The 25,241-nt window shown below is 39.0% G+C and overlaps 1 protein-coding gene across 2 annotated transcripts; it reads left to right on the top strand.

The window, feature by feature from the left end:
• The first annotated feature begins 2,094 nt into the window (after positions 1-2,094).
• LOC138201139 (asialoglycoprotein receptor 1-like) lies at positions 2,095-24,293 on the top strand. 2 transcript variants are annotated; one of them, XM_069154334.1, is made up of 13 exons: positions 2,095-2,243; positions 2,334-2,435; positions 3,398-3,569; positions 4,126-4,236; positions 4,327-4,428; positions 5,020-5,154; positions 8,403-8,504; positions 9,474-9,587; positions 10,225-10,338; positions 21,000-21,134; positions 22,179-22,321; positions 22,661-22,764; positions 23,397-24,293. In XM_069154334.1, exons 4-13 carry the CDS (start codon positions 4,167-4,169, stop codon positions 23,554-23,556), a joined length of 1,179 nt encoding a protein of 392 aa, XP_069010435.1. In that variant the 5' UTR covers positions 2,095-2,243; positions 2,334-2,435; positions 3,398-3,569; positions 4,126-4,166; the 3' UTR covers positions 23,557-24,293. The 2 variants fall into 2 exon arrangements, with proteins under 2 accessions (XP_069010435.1, XP_069010436.1); XM_069154335.1 differs by lacking the exons at positions 21,000-21,134; positions 22,179-22,321; positions 22,661-22,764; positions 23,397-24,293 and adding exons at positions 11,373-11,515; positions 11,799-11,902; positions 12,534-12,891 and having other exon boundaries at positions 2,099-2,243; positions 3,398-4,236.
• The last annotated feature ends 948 nt before the right edge of the window (positions 24,294-25,241 follow it).

The following is a 25,241-nucleotide window of genomic DNA, read 5'->3' as shown; positions in this document are numbered from 1 at the left end:
TGTGCCATATCTGTCATTTTTGCATATATTGTTGTTGTTGAAAAATCACTTGATTTTCAAACATTTCAAATTTTTTTGATTACTTAAAAGAGTATAAAAAATGTTTTAGGATTCAGCCTTTAAGTTGCAGCTGAACAGTCTTAGTAAAATACCAACTCCATACGAGTACTGGGACAATTGTGCAAGTATGTTGGGAAATAATTCAATTCAATTCAATTTTAGTTAAACAGCGCCAAATCACAACACAGGTTATTTCATGGTACTTAACACATTAAAGTCCTTACAGCAGAACTTTACAATATTATACAGAGAAAGCCAACAATTCAACAATTCCCACGTAAACTAGGAGGGAAAAACTCCTCTTTAAGGGAGAAAAACCTCCAACAGAGGGAAGGAAAAACTCCCTCTTAGCAGGAAGAAACCTCCGACAGAAACATGCTCAGAGGTGGGCGGAGCTTCTGCTCAACCGGTTGGACATGAGGAGAGAGCAGAGAGAGAAAAGGGTAGTATAGAGATACAAAACATGAACTGTTGGTGGGGCCGACAATCACAGAGCAGAGACATGCAGCCCCATGACAGGACATCTGCAAAAGAAAGAACAGAAACTCTGCAAGCGAGGGAACTGAATGGAGAGGCAACAGACAACAAGCAAAAAGTATGGGGAAAAAAAGCAAGAAGTTAATGAAATGTGATGGTGAGATATGAGTCTACAGAGAGTTAAAGAGTGACAGGAAAGATGTTCAATGCATCACGAGGTCTCCCAGCAGCCCCGGCCTTTAAAAGCATAACTGCAGGATGGTTCAGGACCACCTGAGCAGCTCTGAAAATAAGCTTTATCAAAAAGGAAAGTTTTGAGTGTAGCGTTAAAGCTAGAGATGGTTTCTGCCCCTCAAACACAAACTGGGAGCTGGTTCCACAGGAGAGGAGATAAAAACTGAAGGCTCTGCCTCCCATTCTACTTTTGGAAACTCTGGGAACCGAAAGCAAGCTGAGAGAGAACATCTGTCAGGATGATATGGTTCTATAAAATCTCTGAGATAAAATGGAGCCGGGTCATGAAGAGCTTTGTAAGTCAGCAGGGGGATTTTAAATGATATTCTTGATTTAACAGGAAGCCACTGAAGAGAAGCTAAAACAGGAGAAATGTGATCTCTGTTGTTAAATCCCGTCAGTACTCTTGCTGCCGCATTTTGGATCAACTGCGAGGTTTTTAATGAGTAATTAGGACATCCTAACAACAAGGAATTCAACTAATCCAGTCTGGAAGTGACAAATGCATGAATGAGCTTTTTTGCATCATGCTGAGGAAGGATTTTCCTGATTTTATTAATATTACATAGATGAAAGAAGGCAGTCCTGGAGAATTGCTTTATATGGTGGCTAAAGGACAAATCCTCATCAAAGATGACTCCAAGGTTCCTCACAGTGGTGCTGGAGGCCAAGACGACGTCATCCAGAGTAACTGGGTGATCAGAGAAAGAGTTTATAAGGTGTTTAGGACCAAGTACAATAACTTCCATTTTGTCTGAATTTAGAAGCAGGAAATTGTTGGTCATCCAGGCCTTTATGTTTTTCAGACATTCTTCAAGTTTTACTAACTGTTTGTTTCATCTGGTTTTATAGAAAAGTATAGCTGCGTGTCATCTGCATAACAATGGACGTTAATGCAGTGCTACCTGATGACATCTCTTAATGAAAGCATGTACAGAGTGAAAAGGATTGGGCCGAAAACTGAAACTTGTGGAACTCCATAGCTAACTCATGTTTGTCTGGAAGACTCATTGTTGATATGAACAAACTGAAATCTATCTGATGAGTACGATTTGAACCAGTCTAATGCAGTTCCTTTTATCCTCGTAACGTTTTCCAATCTCTGTAATAAAATCGTGTGATCGATGAATATTGTGTCCCAGATCTGATATCAAATTGGATTTGGGCCACTTGAGCATGATGTGAAATCCAACGTGTGACTCACTCTTGGTTTGTGGTCAGAAGTTGCACCAGAGGATTATTATAGTGTTCACTACTTTCATCATGTTTAGAACCATGTGACTTCCTCAGAAGTTGGACAAAAGGAGAAATCAAACCCAGATGCGTTTCACATTTTACGTGTGTAATAGTCTGTGCTGCAGATCTGACCGTCTCTACTGAATAATCTGCATCCTTACGAGCAATGGAGGATATCGATGAAAATTTTCAAGATGTCAGTTACGTCAAACTAAACCATTTGAGGAATCAGCCAGGTAAGACTGAGCTGACAGACAGGTGAATAGATGTATATGATCATGTGTTATCATCAGGCTGCATGTTGTAACAGTGTTTTCTCTGTTCAGGTCCAAGGAGCACCAAGAAGAGTTTCCATTTAGGCGTTATTGTCTCTCTGGGGCTGCTGAGTGTTTTCCTGCTGGCTGGAATCATCACTCTGGGTGTCCACTGTGAGTCTGGTTCTTATAATGTAACCCTCCAACAATTAGCAGCATGAAAAAGTGCAGAATGATGATTCTTCCTCCTTATTTTAAATTATCAGCGCTTCCTTAATCAAGTATGATATAAACATTATCTGAAAGTCATCGCAATTCAAACAGGACTATTTATATCAAGACCACAGCAACAATAGTTCCTTATTCACTGAAAAAAAGTGAGTGTTTTATGTTTTCTGTCATCTATAGAGGAACATACTTGCCTAATCATCACCTGCTACACGTTATTTTCACTGTAAAAGTCCAACAAAAAAAATGCTTCTGGGGTTTTATTAACAAAAATAAAAGGAGGTAAATGGTAAGAAGTTAACATGAATGTGTACGTGTGATTTTTAGGTGCAGCTTTTCTGCCGTTTCTGTGACCAATGTCTTGAATCTTCTTTGAAAAGACGAGGAGATATTCTTACAAAGAGACTAAACAGAGTTTGGATCTTTGTATGAGAGCTTCTGCTCTGGTTTGGTACAGTGATGCTATAAAACTACAGTTAGAACACAGTTACAATTCAGCTTTCACAGACAAACCAATTCTCAAACGTTTTCTGTCCTGTCGACCTTTAGAAACCAAAAATCCTTCCTGCCTCCTTCCTCCTCTACCACACTGCAACTGTTTTCATGTCTTATTAATCAGTAATATTGCTACTAATGTAATGACACAGACAATATAGCATCAGCAAACATCTGTTTATGTCCTTGACAGAAATCAAGTAGTTCCACCATATATTTTTCTCATGGTCATCCATCCCTGCTGCAGTGGGTCTATGACCCCCCCAGTGGGGCCAGAACCCCAATTTGAGAACTCCGATCATACACCTGACATAATTAACAAACATCTTTCATTACACTTTTGACTAAAATAGAAAAAAGAATCAGAACAAAGTCTTTTGTGTTTCTGAAACCTGAATCTTGATTTATTTCAGACCATCATTCAGCTGCAGGTCTCCTGGCCATGACTGAAGAGAGAGACCTGCTGAACACCAGCCTCACTGAAATGACCAAACAGCTGGACAGGATTCGGACACAGTCCACAGAGAGAGAGTTTTTTCTGCACAGCTGCCTCTTATGAAGAAATGGAACCCAATACAGCTTCATGTAACACCAGAGAACATCTTCATATGACACTGCAGTCTGTAAATTAAAATTATTGTCAGCTTGCAAATCAATTCAGTTTGACATGAATATATTGATTAATGCAGTGCTTCCTGATGACATCTCTTAATGGAAGCATGTACAGAGTGAAAAGTATTGGGCCGAAAACTGAAACTTGTGGAACTCCATAGCTAACTCATGTTTGTCTGGAAGACTCATTGTTGATATGAACAAACTGAAATCTATCTGATGAGTACGATTTGAACCAGTCTAATGCAGTTCCTTTTATCCTCGTAACGTTTTCCAATCTCTGTAATAAAATCGTGTGATCGATGAATATTGTGTCCCAGATCTGATATCAAATTGGATTTGGGCCACTTGAGCATGGTGTGAAATGCAATGTGTAACTCACTCTTAGTTGAAGGTCAACAGTTTCAGCGGGTGATTATTATTCTGCTAATTATAGTGATCATGTTTAGAACCATGTGACTTCCTCAGAAGTTGGACAAAAGGAGAAATCAAACCCACATGCGTTTCACATTTTATGTCTGTGCTGCAGATCTGACCGTCTGCACCGAATAATCTGCATCCTTACGAACGATGGAGGGTATCTATGATAATGTTGAAGATGTCAGTTCTGCCAAACTAAACTATTCGAGGATTCAGCCAGGTAAGACTGAGCTGACAGACAGGTGAATAGATGTATATGATCATGTGTTATCATCAGGCTGCATGTTGTAGCAGTGTTTTCTCTGTTCAGGTCCAAGGAGCACTAAGAAGAGTTTCCATTTAGGCGTTATTGTCTCTCTGGGGCTGCTGAGTGTTTTCCTGCTGGCTGGACTCATCACTCTGGGTGTCCACTGTGAGTCTGGTTCTTATAATTTAACCCTCCAACAATCAGCAGCATGAAAAAGTGCAGAATGACAATTCTTCCTCCCTATTTAAAATTATCAACATTTTTTAAATTAAATCTGATGATATAAACATCATCTGATAGCACAAAATCATCGCAATTCAAACAAGACTAGTTTGATATGTCAAGACCAGAGCAAGAATAGTTCCTTATTCACACGATAAATGAAGTTTCTTGTTTTTTCTGTCATCTATATAAGAACATACTTCCTCCTCTACCACACTGCAACTCTTTTCATTTCTTATTAATCAGTAATACTGCTACTAATGTAATGATACAGACAATATAGCATCAGCAAACATCTGTTTATGTCCTTGACAAAAATCAAATAGTTTCACCAGATATTTTTCTCGTGGTCATCCATCCCTGCTGCAGTGGGTCTATGACCCCGCAGTGGGGCCAGAACCCCAGTTTGAGAACTCCAATCATACACCTGACATAATTAACAAACATCTTTCGTTAGACTTTCGACTAAAACAGAAAACAGTATTAGTTTAACGTCTTTTGTGTTAGTGAAAACTGAATCTTGATTTATTTCAGACCATCATTCAGCTGCAGGTCTCCTGGCCAGTGAGGACAGGGTGTCCTCCATGACTGAAGAGAGAGACCTGTTGAACACCAGCCTCACTGAAATGACCAAACAGCTGGACAGGATTCGGACGCAGTCCACGGAGAGTGAGTTTTTTCTGCACAGCTGCCTCTTGTGAAGAAATAGAACCCAACACAGCTTCATGTAACACCAGAGAACATCTTCATATTACACTGCAGTCTGTAAAGTAAAATTATTGTCAGTTTGCAAATCAGTTGAATTTAACATGAATCGATTTATTGACCAATTTTCCAATCGGTAATCTTATGAGCATATTTTTACATGTAAAAGCCCTAAAAGAGTTTCAATCAAACTGTTAAGTTTTAAGTTGTTGACAAAATGTTCATTTAGGATCATTTGCATGTGGCCACTGTGTCAGTGTGAGGTTGCGTTATCATCAATAAGCAGCTGTTAAGAAAAATTAAAGCAGTCTGAAGACGAAACATGCTCCCCTGTTTCATTTGAAGCAGCTGAAGCCTCAGCTCGACATGTGAAAGACTTTCACTTCCTTCTAAAATGAATGACAATGTTTCACGTTTTATGTTTCAAAGCTTTTCCAGTCCTCCCACATGGAATTCACGTTTACTTGTTGCGTGTCTTTCAATGTTTTTTACGTGGAAATTTATCAATGAAGTCCTCCAACATTTTAATCAGAACGTATTAGATTCATACTTGACTGACTGAGTGGAAATATGATCACTCAAACTTAAGTTATTGATAATTAAATACTTATAATTATGAACCACTAGTAAGATTATGCATCTTTGTGTGTCACCATGTCACTATTAGTAAATGCTCTTTCCAAGTTGTTTCCCACTGATTAACTGCCGACTCTTTTCTCACGCTATCACTTGGTCACACGTGGCCATATTTTGGGCAATGGTTTCAAAGTTGCAAAACATTAATTTCAACAAAGACCAAAGTGCGTCAGCGCAGTCACGAGGTGATGAGTAGTAGAAAGTCTCTTTCAAGGTGTCTAAGAGGGTCGCTCACTGAAAAAGTTGACATCTAAACAACTATCTTCATAAAAGCATGGACTTAATCATCTGTAATGTGTCTCGTTGGATGTTTTCTTTCCAGGGAAAACGTGTCCTGAAGGATGGACCATGTTCCGTTTTTCCTGTTATCGCCTCTCTGAATTGTCTGGTTCCTGGGACACCGGCAGAGAAGACTGCAGAGACAGAGCAGCATATCTGGTGGTGATAGAAAGTCTTGAAGAACAGCTAGTGTCTTTGCGCGTGAGTGTGTGTGTGTGTGTAGGGTGGACTCGAAATACTTAATATACCTATTTTACTTTGCCAAGTTGTCAAAAACAAAACAAAGAACAATAACTAAATATCAATATCACATCTAAATATAATATGTGTGTTTTTATCAGGTTATAATTATGGTAAAATTCGATTTTTATTTTAATTTTCAGCAGGTATGTTAAGATGAAACTGGTAAACTGATTCTAAATTGTGGCTTAAACGTGAAATATTTAGTTTTTCTGCCTGTTGAACAGGCGTTTCTCTCTAAGTTCACTAAGCTGCCAGTTTGGATCGGTTTGAATGACAAAGAAACGGAGGGCAACTGGAAATGGATTGATGGAACTCCACTGACTTTTACGTAAGGCAGAAATGTGCTCTTTATTTAGATTCAAATATCACTGCAAATAAATAAAGTTTTCAATGTAAAGGTTGAAATACAGAAGTTAATTTTCTCTTCACGTGGGACGTGATGTCTTAACAGCTGATTATGGCTGATAACGCGACCTCACACAGACACAGTGGCCACGTGCAAATGATCCTAAATGAACATTCTGTCAGCAATTTAAAACTTAACAATTTGATTGAAACACTTTTAGGGCTTTTACATATGAAAATATGCTCATAAATTTCCAGGTTGGAAAATGTGTCAATAAATACATTTATATCAGTAGAGGAAATAAAAACTGAAGGCTCTGCCTCCCATTCTACTTTTGGAAACTCTGGGAACCAAAAGCAAGCTGAGAGAGAACATCTGTCAGGATGATATGGTTCTATAAAATCTCTGAGATAAAATGGAGCTGGGTCATGAAGAGCTTTGTAAGTCAACAGGGGGATTTTAAATGATATTCTTGATTTAACAGGAAGCCACTGAAGAGAAGCTAAAACAGGAGAAATGTGATCTCTGTTGTTAAATCCCGTCAGTACTCTTGCTGTAGCATTTTGGATCAACTGCGAGGTTTTTTAATGAGTAATTAGGACATCCTAACAACAAGGAATTCAAATAATCCAGTCTGGAAGTAACAAATGCATGAATGAGCTTTTTTGCATCATGCTGAGGAAGGATTTTCCTGATTTTATTAATCTTACATAGATGAAAGAAGGCAGTCCTGGAGAATTGCTTTATATGGTGGCTAAAGGACAAATCCTCATCAAAGATGACTCCAAGGTTCCTCACAGTGGTGCTGGAGGCCAAGACGACATCATCCACGGTAACTGGGTGATCAGAGAAAGAGTTTCTGAGGTGTTTAGGACCAAGTACAATAACTTACATTTTGTCTGAATTTAGAAGCAGGAAATTGTTGGTCATCCAGGCCTTTATGTTTTTCAGACATTCTTCAAGTTTTACTAACTGATTTGTTTCATCTGGTTTTATAGAAAAGTATAGCTGCGTGTCATCTGCATAACAATGGACGTTAATGCAGTGCTTCCTGATGACATCTCTTAATGGAAGCATGTACAGAGTGAAAAGGATTGGGCCAAAAACTGAAACTTGTGGAACTCCATAGCTCACTCATGTTTGTCTGGAAGACTCATTGTTGATATGAACAAACTGAAATCTATCTGATGAGTACGATTTGAACCAGTCTAATGCAGTTCCTTTTATCCTCGTAACGTTTTCCAATCTCTGTAATAAAATCGTGTGATCGATGAATATTGTGTCCCAGATCTGATATCAAATTGGATTTGGGCAACTTGAGCATGATGTGAAATGCAACGTGTGACTCACTCTTGGTTTGTGGTCAGAAGTTGCACCAGAGGATTATTACAGTGTTAACTACTTTCATCATGTTTAGAACCATGTGACTTCCTCAGAAGTTGGACAAAAGGAGAAATCAAACCCAGATGCGTTTCACATTTTACGTGTGTAATAGTCTGTGCTGCAGATCTGACCGTCTGTACTGAATAATCTGCATCCTTACGAGCAATGGAGGATATCTATGAAAATGTTGACGATGTCAGTTCTGTCAAACTAAACTATTCAAGGAATCAGCCAGGTAAGACTGAGCTGACAGACAGGTGAATAGATGTATATGACCATGTGTTATCATCAGGCTGCATGTTGTGACAGTGTTTTCTCTGCTCAGGTCCAAGGAGCACCAAGAAGAATTTCCATTTAGGCGTTATTGTCTCTCTGGGGCTGCTGAGTGTTTTCCTGCTGGCTGGAATCATCACTCTGGGTGTCCACTGTGAGTCTGGTTCTTATAATGTAACCCTCCAACAATCAGCAGCATGAAAAAGTGCAGAATGATGATTCTTCCTCCTTATTTTAAATTATCAGCACTTCCTTAATCAAGTATGATATAAACATTATCTGAAAGTCATCGCAATTCAAACAGGACTATTTATATCAAGACCACAGCAACAATAGTTCCTTATTCACTGAAAAAAAGTGAGTGTTTTATGTTTTCTGTCATCTATAGAGGAACATACTTGCCTAATCATCACCTGCTACACGTTATTTTCACTGTAAAAGTCCAACAAAAAAAATGCTTCTGGGGTTTTATTAACAAAAATAAAAGGAGGTAAATGGTAAGAAGTTAACATGAATGTGTACGTGTGATTTTTAGGTGCAGCTTTTCTGCCGTTTCTGTGACCAACTTCTTGAATCTTCTTTGAAAAGACGAGAAGATATTCTTACAAAGAGACCAAACAGAGTTTGGATTTTTGGATCTTTGTATGAGAACTTCTGCTCTGGTTTGGTACAGTGATGCTATAAAACTACAGTTAGAACACAGTTACAATTCAGCTTTCACAGACAAACCAATTCTCAAACGTTTTCTGTGCTGTCGACCTTTAGAAACCAAAAATCCTTCCTGCCTCCTTCCTCCTCTACCACACTGCAACTGTTTTCATGTCTTATTAATCAGTAATACTGCTACTAATGTAATGACACAGACAATATAGCATCAGCAAACATCTGTTTATGTCCTTGACAGAAATCAAGTAGTTCCACCATATATTTTTCTCATGGTCATCCATCCCTGCTGCAGTGGGTCTATGACCCCCCAGTGGGGCCAGAACCCCAATTTGAGAACTCCGATCATACACCTGACATAATTAACAAACATCTTTCGTTTGACTTTTGACTAAAATAGAAAAAAGAATCAGAATAAAGTCTTTTGTGTTTCTGAAAACTGAATCTTGATTTATTTCAGACCGTTGTTCAGCTGCAGGTCTCCTGGCCATGACTGAAGAGAGAGACCTGTTGAACACCAGCCTCACTGAAATGACCAAACAGCTGGACAGGGTTCGGACGCAGTCCACAGAGAGTGAGTTTTTTCTGCACAGCTGCCTCTTATGAAGAAATAGAACCCAACACAGCTTCATGTAACACCAGAGAACATCTTCATATGACACTGCAGTCTGTAAAGTAGAATTATAGTCAGTTTGCAAATCAATTCAGTTTGACATGAATATATTGATGAACACATTTTCCAACCGGGAATCTTATGAGCACATTTTTATATGCTAAAACCCTAAAAGAGTTTCAATGAAACTGTTAAGTTTTAAATTTCTGACAAAATGTTCATTTAGGATTATTTGAATGTGGCCACTGTGTCTGTGTGAAGTTGTGTCATCAGCAATAAACAGCTGTCAAGACATATTACTTCCCGTGTGAAGAGAAAGTGAACTTCTGTATTTTAACTGTTCCTTAAAAATTAAAGCACTCTGAAGACAAAACATGCTCCCCTGTTTCATTTGAAGCAGCTGAAGCCTCATGGTCATCCATCCCTGCTGCAGTGGGTCTATGACCCCCCAGTGGGGCCAGAACCCCAGTTTGAGAACCCCAATCATACACCTGACGTAATTAACAAACATCTTTCGTTAGACTTTCGACTAAAATAGAAAACAGTATTAGTTTAACGTTTTTTGTGTTTCTGAAAACTGAATCTTGATTTATTTCAGACCGTCGTTCAGCTGCAGGTCTCCTGGCCATGACTAAAGAGAGAGACCTGTTGAACACCAGCCTCACTGAAATGACCAAACAGCTGGACAGGATTCGGACGCAGTCCACAGAGAGTGAGTTTTTTCTGCACAGCTGCCTCTTATGAAGAAATAGAACCCAACACAGCTTCATGTAACACCAGAGAACATCTTCATATGACACTGCAGTCTGTAAAGTAGAATTATAGTCAGTTTGCAAATCAATTCAGTTTGACATGAATATATTGATGAACACATTTTCCAACCGGGAATCTTATGAGCACATTTTTATATGTTAAAACCCTAAAAGAGTTTCAATGAAACTGTTAAGTTTTAAATTGCTGACAAAATGTTCATTTAGGATTATTTGCATGTGGCCACTGTGTCAGTGTGAAGTTGCGTTATCAGCAATAAACAGCTGTCAAGACACTACTTCCCATGTTAAGAGAAAGTGAACGTCTGTATTTCAACTGTTCCTGGAAAATTAAAGCACTCTGAAGACAAAACATGCTCCCCTGTTTCATTTGAAGCAGCTGAAGCCTCAGCTCGACACATGAAAGACTTTCACTTCCTTCCAAAATGAATGATAACGTTTCAGAGTTTTTCCAGTCATCCCACGTTATTCACGTTTACTTGTTGTGTGTCTTTGACTGGCTTTTATGTTGAAAATGAAGTCCTCCAACATTTTAATCAGAACATTTTAGATTCATACTTGACTGACTGGGTGGAAAAATTATCAATCAGACTTAAGTTATTGATAATTAAATACATATAATTATGAACCTCTGGTAAGATTGTGCATCTCTGCCTGTCACCATGTCACTATTAGTAAATGCTCTCTCATGCTCTTCACAAATTGTTTCCCACTGATCACCCGCCGACTCTTTTCTCACGCTACCACTTGGTCACAGGAGGCCATATTTTGGGCAATGGTTTCAAAGCTGCAAAAAATTAATTTCAACAAAGACCAAAGTGCGTCAGCGGAGTCACGAGGTGATGAGTAGTAGAAAGTCTCTTTCAAGGTGTCTAAGAGGGTCGCTCACTGAAAAAGTTGACATCTAAACAACTAACTTCATAAAAGCATGGACTTAATCATCTGTAATGTCTCTTGTTTGATGTTTTTCTTCCAGAGAAAAAGTGTCCTGAAGGATGGACCATATTCCGTGTTTCCTGTTATCGCCTCTCTGAATTGTCTGGTTCCTGGGACACCGGCAGAGAAGACTGCAGAGACAAAGCAGCACATCTGGTGATGATAGAAAGTCTTGAAGAACAGGTAGTGTGTGTGTGTGCGTGTGTGCATGCATGTGTGTTTTCAAAAACAGAAAACAAACAACAACAAACTGGGGGACACGACGTCTGGCAACAGACATTTTCTGTGATATACAGGACTTAAGGACTGTCTTTTGTCATCTTAATATTTAGTTATTATCAGGTCATAATTAGGTTAAAATGAGATTTTTTTTAATTTTCAGTAGGTATGTTAAGATGAAACTGGTAAACTGATTCTAAATTGTGGCTTAAACATGAAATATTTTGTTTTTCTGCCTGTTGAACAGGAGTTTCTCTCTACGTTCACTAAGCTGCCAGTTTGGATCGGTTTGAATGACAAAGAAACGGAGGGCACCTGGAAATGGATTGATGGAACTCCACTGACTTTTACGTAAGACAGAAATTTGCTCTTTGTTAATATCCCTGCAAATGTTTACATCACTGCATATAATTTGACTCCGAGAAATTATATGTACCAGTAATTATCAAATAAATTGAGAAACAGGGGTTTTGATGCCCTTTCAAGCCCTCGTGGGTTAACATTTATTTCTCGATAGCTAGATGATGAGCTCAATGAGGTCATCACGTACAGCTAGTCCAACTGGTCTTAACCGTGTATCAACAACCAGCCAACTCAACATATTAACACAGTCAGTATCGTAACACAGAGGTGCACTGAGCCTTGAGTTCATCAGCAAGAGCTGCACCACCTGCAGTAGCACACATGTACACCCTGAATGACAGGCGCACACCTAAATGTCCACCAACCCAACCCATGTTACACAATCAGCTGACTTTCAGCTACCGCTACACGGCCAACAGTAGCATTTACAGCTGTACTATCCAGCCTAGAAGAGACGGCTGTTTGTAAGGTCAGCATCAAACTCTGCAAACCCTGCAGTGGAAAGCAAAACCAATGTGAAAGAAAAAAAATCAAAGTAATCTCATCATGTGCCACTGAGGAACAGTTTGTATGTCTGGGATTCACAGTTTCATGATTCTCTTGTTTATTACCCTGTTAGGCACTGGGCGACAAACCAGCCTGATGAGTGGCTGCCTCATGCTGGAGGAGAGGACTGTGCACATATCACAGAACAAAGCCGTCAGTGGAACGACGCGACATGTAAAGCCTCTATGAACTGGATCTGTGAGGAAACGGCCAAAAGCTGCTTTGTGTGTTAAGAAGATTTATTTGGTAATGATTTTGTAATTTGAGCTGTGACTAAAGATTTTTAAACATCTTGTCCATAGATTTAAAGAATGCATTTTTAAATTATATGAGAATTTATTCAATTACAAGCTTAAAGCAGTTGAAATAAACAAGCAGAAATTATTCACCAGAGACGACTCCATTGTGAAGAGATGATCCACTGCACTCTAGCTGGTGTGTGTGTGTGTGTGTGTGTGTGTGTGTGTGTGTGTGTGTGTGTGTGTGTGTGTGTGTGTGTGTGTGTGTGTGTGTGCGCGTGTGTGTGTGTGTGTGTGTGCCATATCTGTCATTTTTGCATATATTGTTGTTGTTGAAAAATCACTTGATTTTCAAACATTTCAAATTTTTTTGATTACTTAAAAGAGTATAAAAAATGTTTTAGGATTCAGCCTTTAAGTTGCAGCTGAACAGTCTTAGTAAAATACCAACTCCATACGAGTACTGGGACAATTGTGCAAGTATGTTGGGAAATAATTCAATTCAATTCAATTTTAGTTAAACAGCGCCAAATCACAACACAGGTTATTTCATGGTACTTAACACATTAAAGTCCTTACAGCAGAACTTTACAATATTATACAGAGAAAGCCAACAATTCAACAATTCCCACGTAAACTAGGAGGGAAAAACTCCTCTTTAAGGGAGAAAAACCTCCAACAGAGGGAAGGAAAAACTCCCTCTTAGCAGGAAGAAACCTCCGACAGAAACATGCTCAGAGGTGGGTGGAGCTTCTGCTGAACCGGTTGGACATGAGGAGAGAGCAGAGAGAGAAAAGGGTAGTATAGAGATACAAAACATGAACTGTTGGTGGGGCCGACAATCACAGAGCAGAGACATGCAGCCCCATGACAGGACATCTGCAAAAGAAAGAACAGAAACTCTGCAAGCGAGGGAACTGAATGGAGAGGCAACAGACAACAAGCAAAAAGTATGGGAAAAAAAGCAAGAAGTTAATGAAATGTGATGGTGAGATATGAGTCTACAGAGAGTTAAAGAGTGACAGGAAAGATGTTCAATGCATCACGAGGTCTCCCAGCAGCCCCGGCCTTTAAAAGCATAACTGCAGGATGGTTCAGGACCACCTGAGCAGCTCTGAATATAAGCTTTATCAAAAAGGAAAGTTTTGAGTGTAGCGTTAAAACTAGAGATGGTTTCTGCCCCTCAAACACAAACTGGGAGCTGGTTCCACAGGAGAGGAGATAAAAACTGAAGGCTCTGCCTCCCATTCTACTTTTGGAAACTCTGGGAACCAAAAGCAAGCTGAGAGAACATCTGTCAGGATGATATGGTTCTACAAAATCTCTGAGATAAAATGGAGCCGGGTCATGAAGAGCTTTGTAAGTCAGCAGGGGGATTTTAAATGATATTCTTGATTTAACAGGAAGCCACTGAAGAGAAGCTAAAACAGGAGAAATGTGATCTCTGTTGTTAAATCCCGTCTGTACTCTTGCTGCAGCATTTTGGATCAACTGCGAGGTTTTTAATGAGTAATTAGGACATCCTAACAACAAGGAATTCAAATAATCCAGTCTGGAAGTGACAAATGCATGAATGAGCTTTTTTGCATCATGCTGAGGAAGGATTTTCCTGATTTTATTAATATTACATAGATGAAAGAAGGCAGTCCTGGAGAATTGCTTTATATAGTGGCTAAAGGACAAATCCTCATCAAAGATGACTCCAAGGTTCCTCACAGTGGTGCTGGAGGCCAAGACGACGTCATCCACGGTAACTGGGTGATCACAGAAAGAGTTTCTAAGGTGTTTAGGACCAAGTACAATAACTTCCATTTTGTCTGAATTTAGAAGCAGGAAATTGTTGGTCATCCAGGCCTTTATGTTTTTCAGACATTCTTCAAGTTTTACTAACTGATTTGTTTCATCTGGTTTTATAGAAAAGTATAGCTGTGTGTCATCTGCATAACAATGGACGTTAATGCAGTGCTTCCTGATGACATCTCTTAATGGAAGCATGTACAGAGTGAAAAGGATTGGGCCGAAAACTGAAACTTGTGGAACTCCATAGCTCACTCATGTTTGTCTGGAAGACTCGTTGTTGATATGAACAAACTGAAATCTATCTGATGAGTACGATTTGAACCAGTCTAATGCAGTTCCTTTTATCCTCGTAACGTTTTCCAATCTCTGTAATAAAATCGTGTGATCGATGAATATTGTGTCCCAGATCTGATATCAAATTGGATTTGGGCCGCTTGAGCATGATGTGAAATGCAACGTGTGACTCACTCTTGGTTTGTGGTCTGAAGTTGCACCAGAGGATTGTTATTGTGGTAACTCCTGTTATCATGTTTAGAACCATGTGACTTCCTCAGAAGTTGGAGAAAAGGAGAAATCAAACCCACATGCGTTTCACATTTTACGTGTGTAATAGTCTGTGCTGCAGATCTGAGAAATAGAACCCAACACAGCTTCATTTAACACCAGAGAACATCTTCATATGACACTGCAGTCTGTAAAGTAAAATTATAGTCAGTTTGCAAATCAGTTGCTTTTCACATAAATATATTCATTAACACATTTTCCAACTTGGAATCTTAAGAGCATATTTTTACATGTAAAAGCCCTAAAAGAGTTTCAACCAAACTGTTAAGTTTTAAATTGCTGACAAACTGTTCATTTAGGATAATTTGCACGTGGCCACTGTGTCAGTGAGATCGCGTTATCAGCAATAAGCAGCTGTTAAGACAAATTAAAGCAGTCTGAAGACGAAACATGCTCCGTTTCATTTGAAGCAGCTAAAGCCTCAGCTCGATATGTGAAAGACTTTCACTTCCTTCTAAAATGAATGATAATGTTTCACGTTTTATGTTTCAAAGCTTTTCCAGTCCTCCCACATGGAATTCACGTTTACTTGTTGTGTCTTTCAATGTTTTTTACGTGGAAATTTATCAATGAAGTCCTCCAACATTTTAATCAGAACATATTAGATTCATACTTGACTGACTGAGTGGAAATATGATCACTCAAACTTAAGTTATTGATAATTAAATACTTATAATTATGAACCACTAGTAAGATTATGCATCTTTGTGTGTCACCATGTCACTATTAGTAAATGCTCTTGTGCTTTTTCCAAATTGTTTCCCACTGATCAACTGCCGACTCTTTTCTCACGCTATCACTTGGTCACACGTGGCCATATTCTGGGCAATGGTTTCAAAGTTGCAAAAAATTAATTTCAACAAAGATCAAACTGCGTCAGCGGAGTCACGAGGTGATGAGTAGTAGAAAGTCTCTTTCAAGGTGTTTAAGAGGGTCGCTCACTGAAAAAGTTGACATCTAAACTAACTTCATAAAAGCATGGACTTAATCATCTGTAATGTCTCTCGTTTGATGTTTTTTTTCCAGAGAAAACGTGTCCTGAAGGATGGACCATGTTCCGTTTTTCCTGTTATCACCGCTCTGAATTGTCTGGTTCCTGGGACACCGGCAGAGAAGACTGCAGAGACAGAGCAGCATATCTGGTGGTGATAGAAAGTCTTGAAGAACAGGTAGTGTGTGTGTGTGTGTGTGTGTGTGTGTGTGTGTGTGTATATGTGTGTGTGTGTGTGTATATGTGTGTGTGCGTGTGCGTGCGTGTGCGTGCGTGTGTGTGTGTGGGGTGGGTGGGGGGGGAGGAGCACTAGAAATACTTAATATACGTATATTACTTTGCCAAGTTGGTAAAAAAACAAAACAAAAACACATTATATTTAGATGTGATATTGATATTTAGTTATTATCACATTATAATTATGTTAAAATTAGATTTTTTTTTTTTTTAATTTTCAGCAGGTATGTTAAGATGAAACTGGTAAACTGATTCTAAATTGTGGCTTAAACATGAAATATTTTGTTTTTCTGCCTGTTGAACAGGAGTTTCTCTCTACGTTCACTAAGCTGCCAGTTTGGATCGGTTTGAATGACAAAGAAACGGAGGGCACCTGGAAATGGATTGATGGAACTCCACTGACTTTTACGTAAGACAGAAATTTGCTCTTTGTTAATATCCCTGCAAATGTTTACATCACTGCATATAATTTGACTCCGAGAAATTATATGTACTAGTAATTATCGAATAAATTGAGAAACAGGGGTTTTGATGCCCTTTCAAGCCCTCGTGGGTTAACATTTATTTCTCGATAGCTAGATGATGAGCTCAATGAGGTCATCACGTACAGCTAGTCCAACTGGTCTTAACCGTGTATCAACAACCAGCCAACTCAACATATTAACACAGTCAGTATCGTAACACAGAGGTGCACTGAGCCTTGAGTTCATCAGCAAGAGCTGCACCACCTGCAGTAGCACACATGTACACCCTGAATGACAGGCGCACACCTAAATGTCCACCAACCCAACCCATGTTACACAATCAGCTGACTTTCAGCTACCGCTACACGGCCAACAGTAGCATTTACAGCTGTACTATCCAGTCTAGAAGAGACAGCTGTTTGTAAGGTCAGCATCAAACTCTGCAAACCCTGCAGTGGAAAGCAAAACCAATGTGAAAGAAAAAAAATCAAAGTAATCTCATTATGTGCCACTGAGGAACAGTTTGTATGTCGGGGATTCACAGTTTCATGATTCTCTTGTTTATTACCCTGTTAGAGACTGGGGGACAAACCAGCCTGATGAGTGGCTGCCTCATGCTGGAGGAGAGGACTGTGCACATATCACAGAACAAAGCCGTCAGTGGAACGACGCGTCATGTAAAAACTCTATGAACTGGATCTGTGAGGAAACGGCCAAAAGCTGCTTTGTGTTTTAAGAAGATTTATTTGGTAATGATTTTGTAATTTGAGCTGTGACTAAAGATTTTTAAACATCTTGTCCATAGATTTAAAGAATGCATTTTTAAATTATATGAGAATTTATTCAATTACAAGCTTAAAGCAGTTGAAATAAACAAGCAGAAATTATTCACCAGAGACGACTCCATTGTGAATAGATGATACACTGCACACTGGCTGGTGTGTGTGTGTGTGTGTGTGTGTGTATGTGTGTGTGTGTGTGTGTGTGTGTGCCATATCTGTCATTTTTGCATATATTGTTGTTGTTTAAAAATCAATTGATTTTCAAACATTTCAAATTTTTGTGATTACTTAAAAGAGTATAAAAAAATGTTTTAGGATTCAGCCTTTAAGTTGCAGCTGAACAGTCTTAGTAAAATACCAACTCCATACGAGTACTGGGACAATTGTGCATGTATGTTGGGAAATAATTCAATTCAATTCAATTTTAGTTAAACAGCGCCAAATCACAACACAGGTTATTTCATGGTACTTAACACATTAAAGTCCTTACAGCAGAACTTTACAATATTATACAGAGAAAGCCAACAATTCAACAATTCCCACGTAACCTAGGAGGGAAAAACTCCTCTTTAAGGGAGAAAAACCTCCAACAGAGGGAAGGAAAAACTCCCTCTTAGCAGGAAGAAACCTCCGACAGAAACAGGCTCAGAGGTGGGCGGAGCTTCTGCTCAACCGGTTGGACATGAGGAGAGAGCAGAGAGAGAAAAGGGTAGTATAGAGATACAAAACATGAACTGTTGGTGGGGCCGACAATCACAGAGCAGAGACATGCAGCCCCATGACAGGACATCTGCAAAAGAAAGAACAGAAACTCTGCAAGCGAGGGAGCTGAATGGAGAGGCAACAGACAACAAGCAAAAAGTATGGGAAAAAAATGAAATGTGATGGTGAGATATGAGTCTACAGAGAGTTAAAGAGTGAGAGGAAAGATGTTCAGTGCATCACGAGGTCTCCCAGCAGCCCCGGCCTTTAAAAGCATAACTGCAGGATGGTTCAGGACCACCTGAGCAGCTCTGAATATAAGCTTTATCAAAAAGGAAAGTTTTGAGTGTAGCATTAAAGCTAGAGACGGTTTCTGCCCCTCAAACACAAACTGGGAGCTGGTTCCACAGGAGAGGAGATAAAAACTGAAGGCTCTGCCTTCCATTCTACTTTTGGAAACTCTGGGAACCAAAAGCAAGCTGAGAGAGAACATCTGTCAGGATGATATGGTTCTGTAAAATCTCTGAGATAAAATGGAGCCGGGTCATAAAGAGCTTTGTACGTCAGCAGGGGGATTTTAAATTCTATTCTTGATTTAACAGGAAGCCACTGAAGAGAAGCTAAAACAGGAGAAATGTGATCTCTGTTGTTAAATTCCGTCAGTACTCTTGCTGCAGCATTTTGGATCAACTGCGAGGTTTTTAATGAGTAATTAGGACATCCTAACAACAAGGAATTCAAATAATCCAGTCTGGAAGTGACAAATGCATGAATGAGATTTTTTGCATCATGCTGAGGAAGGATTTTCCTGATTTTATTAATATTACATAGATGAAAGAAGGCAGTCCTGGAGAATTGCTTTATATAGTGGCTAAAGGACAAATCCTCATCAAAGATGACTCCAAGGTTCCTCACAGTGGTGCTGGAGGCTAAGACGACGTCATCCAGAGTAACTGGGTGATCAGAGAAAGAGTTTATAAGGTGTTTAGGACCAAGTACAATAACTTCCATTTTGTCTGAATTTAGAAGCAGGAAATTGTTGGTCATCCAAGCCTTTATGTTTTTCAGACATTCTTCAAGTTTTACTAACTGATTTGTTTCATCTGATTTTATAGAAAAGTATAGCTGCGTGTCATCTGAATAACAATGGACGTTAATGCAGTGCTTCCTGATGACATCTCTTAATGAAAGCATGTACAGAGTGAAAAGTATTGGGCCGAAAACTGAAACTTGTGGAACTCCATAGCTAACTCATGTTTGTCTAGAAGACTCATTGTTGATATGAACAAACTGAAATCTATCTGATGAGTACGATTTGAACCAGTCTAATGCAGTTCCTTTTATCCTCGTAACGTTTTCCAATCTCTGTAATAAAATCGTGTGATCGATGAATATTGTGTCCCAGATCTGATATCAAATTGGATTTGGGCCACTTGAGCATGATGTGAAATGCAACGTGTGACTCACTCTTGGTTTGTGGTCAGAAGTTGCACCAGAGGATATTTATAGTGTTAACTACTTTCATCATGTTTAGAACCATGTGACTTCCTCAGAAGTTGGAGAAAAGGAGAAATCAAACCCAGATGCGTTTCACATTTTACGTGTGTAATAGTCTGTGCTGCAGATCTGACCGTCTGTACCAAATAATCTGCATCCTTACGAGCAATGGAGGGTATCTATGAAAATGTCGAAGATGTCAGTTCTCTCAAACTAAACTATTCGAGGAATCAGCCAGGTAAGACTGAGCTGACAGACAGGTGAATAGATGTATATGACCATGTGTTATCATCAGGCTGCATGTTGTAACAGTGTTTTCTCTGTTCAGGTCCAAGGAGCACTAAGAAGAGTTTCCATTTAGGCGTTATTGTCTCTCTGGGGCTGCTGAGTGTTTTCCTGCTGGCTGGACTCATCACTCTGGGTGTCCACTGTGAGTCTGGTTCTTATAATGTAACCCTCCAACAATCAGCAGCATGAAAAAGTGCAGAATGACAATTCTTCCTCCTTATTTAAAATTATCAACATTTTTTAAATTAAATCTGATGATATAAACATCATCTGAAAGCAGAAAATCATCGCAATTCAAACAAGACAAGTTTGATATGTCAAGACCAGAGCAACAATAGTTCCTTATTCACATGATAAATGAAGTTTCTTGTTTTTTCTGTCATCTATATAAGAACATACTTGCCTAATCACTACATTCTACACACTATTTTCACTGTAAAAGTCCAACAAATAAAATGCTTCTGGGATTTTATTAAAAAAAATAAAAGGAGTTAAATAATAAGAATTTAACACAAATGTGTTCGTGTGATTTTTAGGAGCAGCTTTTCTGCAGTTTCTGTGACCAACTTCTTGAAACCTTTTTGTCTTTTAATCACTTCTGAAATCTCCACTGAAGAGTGCCATATCGGGAAAAAAAATGTATTGTTTGATTCAGATGCAGGTTTATTACATATTCTTAGAAAGAAACTAAACAGAGTTTGGATTTTTGGATCTTTGTACTGAGAACTTCTGCTCTGGTTTGGTACACTGATGCTATAAAACTACAGTTAGAACACAGTTACACTTCATGGTCATCCATCCCTGCTGCAGTGGGTCTATGACCCCGCAGTGGGCCCAGAACCCCAGTTTGAGAACCCCAATCATACACCTGACATAATTAACAAACATCTTTCGTTCGACTTTCGACTAAAATAGAAAACAGTATTAGTTTAACATCTTTTGTGTTTCTGAAAACTGAATCTTGATTTATTTCAGACCGTCGTTCAGCTGCAGGTCTCCTGGCCAGTGAGGACAGGGTGTCCTCCATGACTGAAGAGAGAGACCTGTTGAACACCAGCCTCACTGAAATGACCAAACAGCTGGACAGGATTCGGACGCAGTCCACAGAGAGTGAGTTTTTTCTGCACAGCTGCCTCTTATGAAGAAATAGAACCCAACACAGCTTCATGTAACACCAGAGAACATCTTCATATGACACTGCAGTCTGTAAAGTAGAATTATAGTCAGTTTGCAAATCAGTTGCTTTTCACATGAATATATTCATTAACACATTTTCCAACCGGGAATCTTAAGAGCATATTTTTACATGTAAAAGCCCTAAAAGAGTTTCAGCCAAACTGTTAAGTTTTAAATTGCTGACAAACTGTTCATTTAGGATAATTTGCACGTGGCCACTGTGTCAGTGAGATCGCGTTATCAGCAATAAGCAGCTGTTAAGACATTACCTCCCGTGTGAAGAGAAAGTGAACTTCTGTATTTCAACTGTTCCTTGAAAATTAAAGCACTCTGAAGACAAAACATGCTCCCCTGTTTCATTTGAAGCAGCTGAAGCCTCAGCTCGACACGTGAAAGACTTTCACCTCCTTCTAAAATGAATGATAATGTTTCACATTTTATGTTTCAAAGCTTTTCCAGTCCTCCCACATGTAATTCACGTTTACTTGTTTTGTCTTTCAATGTTTTTTACGTGGAAATTTATCAATGAAGTCCTCCAACATTTTAATCAGAATATATTAGATTCATACTTGGCTGACTGAGTGGAAATATGATCAATCAAACTTAAGTTATTGATAATTAAATACTTATAATTATGAACCACTAGTAAGATTATGCATCTTTGTGTGTCACCATGTCACTATTAGTAAATGCTCTTTCCAAGTTGTTTCCCACTGATCAACTGCCAACTCTTCTCTCTCGCTATCACTTGGTCACACGTGGCCATATTCTGGGCAATGGTTTCAAAGTTGCAAAAAATTAATTTCAACAAAGATCAAACTGCGTCAGCAGAGTCACGAGGTGATGAGTAGTAGAAAGTCTCTTTCAAGGTGTTTAAGAGGGTCGCTCACTGAAAAAGTTGACATCTAAACAACTAACTTCATCAAAGCATGGACTTAATCATCTGTAATGTCTCTCGTTTGATTTTTTTTTTTCCAGAGAAAAAGTGTCCTGAAGGATGGACCATATTCCGTTTTTCCTGTTATCGCCGCTCTGAATTGTCTGGTTCCTGGGACACCGGCAGAGAAGACTGCAGAGACAAAGCAGCACATCTGGTGGTGATAGAAAGTCTTGAAGAACAGGTAGTGTGTGTGTGTGCGTGTGTGTGTGTGTGTGTGTGTGTGTGTGTGTGTGTGTATATGTGTGTGTGCGTGTGTGTGTGTGTGTGTGTGGGGGGGAGTACTAGAAATACTTAATATACGTACATTACTTTGCCAAGTTGGTAAAAAAAAAAAAAAAAAAACACATTATATTTAGATGTGATATTGATATTTAGTTATTATCACATTATAATTATGTTAAAATTAGATTTTTTTAATTTTTTTTTTAATTTTCAGCAGGTATGTTAAGATGAAACTGGTAAACTGATTCTAAATTGTGGCTTAAACATGAAATATTTTGTTTTTCTGCCTGTTGAACAGGAGTTTCTCTCTACGTTCACTAAGCTGCCAGTTTGGATCGGTTTGAATGACAAAGAAACGGAGGGCACCTGGAAATGGATTGATGGAACTCCACTGACTTTTACGTAAGGCAGAAATTTGCTCTTTGTTAATATCCCTGCACATGTTTACATCACTGCATATAATTTGACTCCGAGAAATTATATGTACCAGTAATTATTGAATAAATTGAGAAACCGGGGTTTTGATGCCCTCACAAGCCCTCGTGGGTTAATATTTATTTCTCGATAGCTAGATGATGAGCTCAATGTGGTCATCACGTACAGCTAGTCCAACTGGTCTTAACCGTGTATCAACAACCAGCCAACTCAACATATTAACACAGTCAGTAACGTAACACAGAGGTGCACTGAGCCTTGAGGTCATCAGCAAGAGCTGCACCACCTGCAGTAGCACACATGTACACCCTGAATGACAGGCGCACACCTAAATGTCCACCAACCCAACCCATGTTACACAATCAGCTGACTTTCAGCTACCGCTACACGGTCAACAGTAGCATTTACAGCTGTACTATCCAGCCTAGAAGAGACGGCTGTTTGTAAGGTCAGCATCAAACTCTGCAAACCCTGCAGTGGAAAGCAAAACCAACGTGAAAGAAAAAAAAATCAAAGTAATCTCATTATGTGCCACTGAGGAACAGTTTGTATGTCGGGGATTCACAGTTTCATGATTCTCTTGTTTATTACCCTTTTAGGCACTGGGAGACAAACCAGCCTGATGAGTGGCTGCCTCATGCTGGAGGAGAGGACTGTGCACAAATCAGAGAACCAAGCCGTCAGTGGAACGACGTGCCATGTGAAACCTCTATGAACTGGATCTGTGAGGAACCTGCCAAAAGCTGCCGTGTGTTTTAAGAAGATTAATTTGGTAATGATTTTGTAAGGTGACCTGTGACTAAACAAGATTTTTAAATCTTTTTAATCTATTTAAAGGGCGGCACGGTGGTGCAGTGGTTAGCACTGTCACCTCACAGCAAAAGGTTCCGGATTCGAATCCGGTCGTGGGACTTTCTGTGCGGAGTTTGCATGTTCTCCCTGTGCTTGCGTGGGTTCTCTCCGGGTTCTCCAGCTTCCTCCCATCATCCAAAAACATGCACCTCAGGTCAGGTTACCTGGCGCCGCGCTAGTGGCAGCCTGCCGCAGCAGCTCCCCCCCGAGAGCCCCCCTGCTGTAGGGAAGAAATTTCCCCTCGGGGATTAATAAAGTGAATAAAAAAAAAAAAAAAAAAAAAAAAAACATCTTGTCCATAGATTTAAAGAATGCATTTTTAAATTAAATGAGAATTTATGTAATTACAAGCTCAAAGCAGTTGAAATAAACTAACAGCCATTATGAAGAGATGATCTCTAGCTCTCTCTCTGTGTGTGTGTGTGTGTGTGTGTGTGTGTGTGTGTGTGTGTGTGTGTGTTTATAAAGGATATAAAGTGCAAGAGTGTGTCGATTCCCACCATCTCTCATAGCCCTCATAACTGGATTTACCATGCATCTTTTCTTTCCTTTTGGTTCAAACTGCATTTTGTCTTTGCAATAAATGATAATCTGAATTAGTCACTGCAACAGGCCATCCTGTCTTTATTACATTTACTGTATGTGTTAATGTGTATTAGCTTTATATTAATAAAGAATTCTGTAGTGCTTTGATGTTCAGTGTCTCTGTTGTGATGTCACTGTTGGAACATTCTAACAGCAGACTGGTTCACCTCAGCTCAAACACACACACTCAGAGAACTACACACACTCTACAAGTACCGACAGCTGATCGACATCTTTTCTCAAATTCGTTTCATTTGAACTTTGTTTCAACAACATGTCCTGAAACGCTACAGAAGAACGCAACACTAGTCAGTGTGTGATTTCCTCTGAAAAACATCAAGCTAAGTGTGACATCCTGGCACAGTTGTCTGAGTTAATGAGTCAAGTTTTTCACATCCTCAAAAGTTTCTGTAATTGAGGACAATGTATGAACATATTTTGTGTCTTTTTAATTCAAGCATAAAAGGGAGTTTTTAGAACGAATTTCTCACACTTGCAATCAAAAATACAGTTTGTCAGTAAAAATATTAAATGAGACTGAAATGATCTGGATTGCAAACAACTTATCACTTATGCTTTTGTTGGTTTCAGTCAGAGATTTTAGTGTTTTGAGTAGCTCCAGAGAGAGAATTAAAATAATTGTTTTTATTTTTTATTAAAATTCCTCTTCATGCTCCTAGGATCTGAACTGAGAAAAAAACAGTGAAACCATTAACCTGTACAGCAGTAATGATGAGATCATTCTTACCTGTGTAATTTGTTTAACATCTCGGGTTGACATTGACTAAAATGTCTTCCATAGCTGTGGACAGTCAATTCTCCAACACGAGCTGCAATTAATGCGAATGCTAAAACTCCTATTGATTTCTATTTCTGTTTTTTTTTTTTCAACTTCTGAGAAATAAACATGTTTTAGAGGTGATGGGGTCTTTTTCCATTCACAGTTTTTTTTTTTTAATTTCACTGCATACATGCTATTTTTAGGACGATTTCTGGAAGTGGCTATT

Source organism: Embiotoca jacksoni, unplaced genomic scaffold (assembly GCF_022577435.1).
Source record: "Embiotoca jacksoni isolate LCO1_2020_lvr unplaced genomic scaffold, fEmbJac1.0.p SCAF_2, whole genome shotgun sequence".
Lineage (NCBI taxonomy): Eukaryota > Metazoa > Chordata > Actinopteri > Embiotocidae > Embiotoca > Embiotoca jacksoni.
Note: the sequence above shows the minus strand (reverse complement) of the source record. Positions and strands in the feature narration are given on the sequence as shown.

Excerpts from the sequence above, each read along its gene's own strand:
- LOC138201139 (XM_069154334.1), top strand. The coding sequence starts at position 4,167 with ATGGAGGGTATCTATGATAATGTTGAAGATGTCAGTTCTGCCAAACTA. Across the intron at positions 21,135-22,178 it reads TCGGACGCAGTCCACAGAGA|AGAAAAAGTGTCCTGAAGGA; the intron begins GTGAGTTTTTTC and ends TTTTTTTTCCAG. Across the intron at positions 22,322-22,660 it reads TAGAAAGTCTTGAAGAACAG|GAGTTTCTCTCTACGTTCAC; the intron begins GTAGTGTGTGTG and ends CCTGTTGAACAG.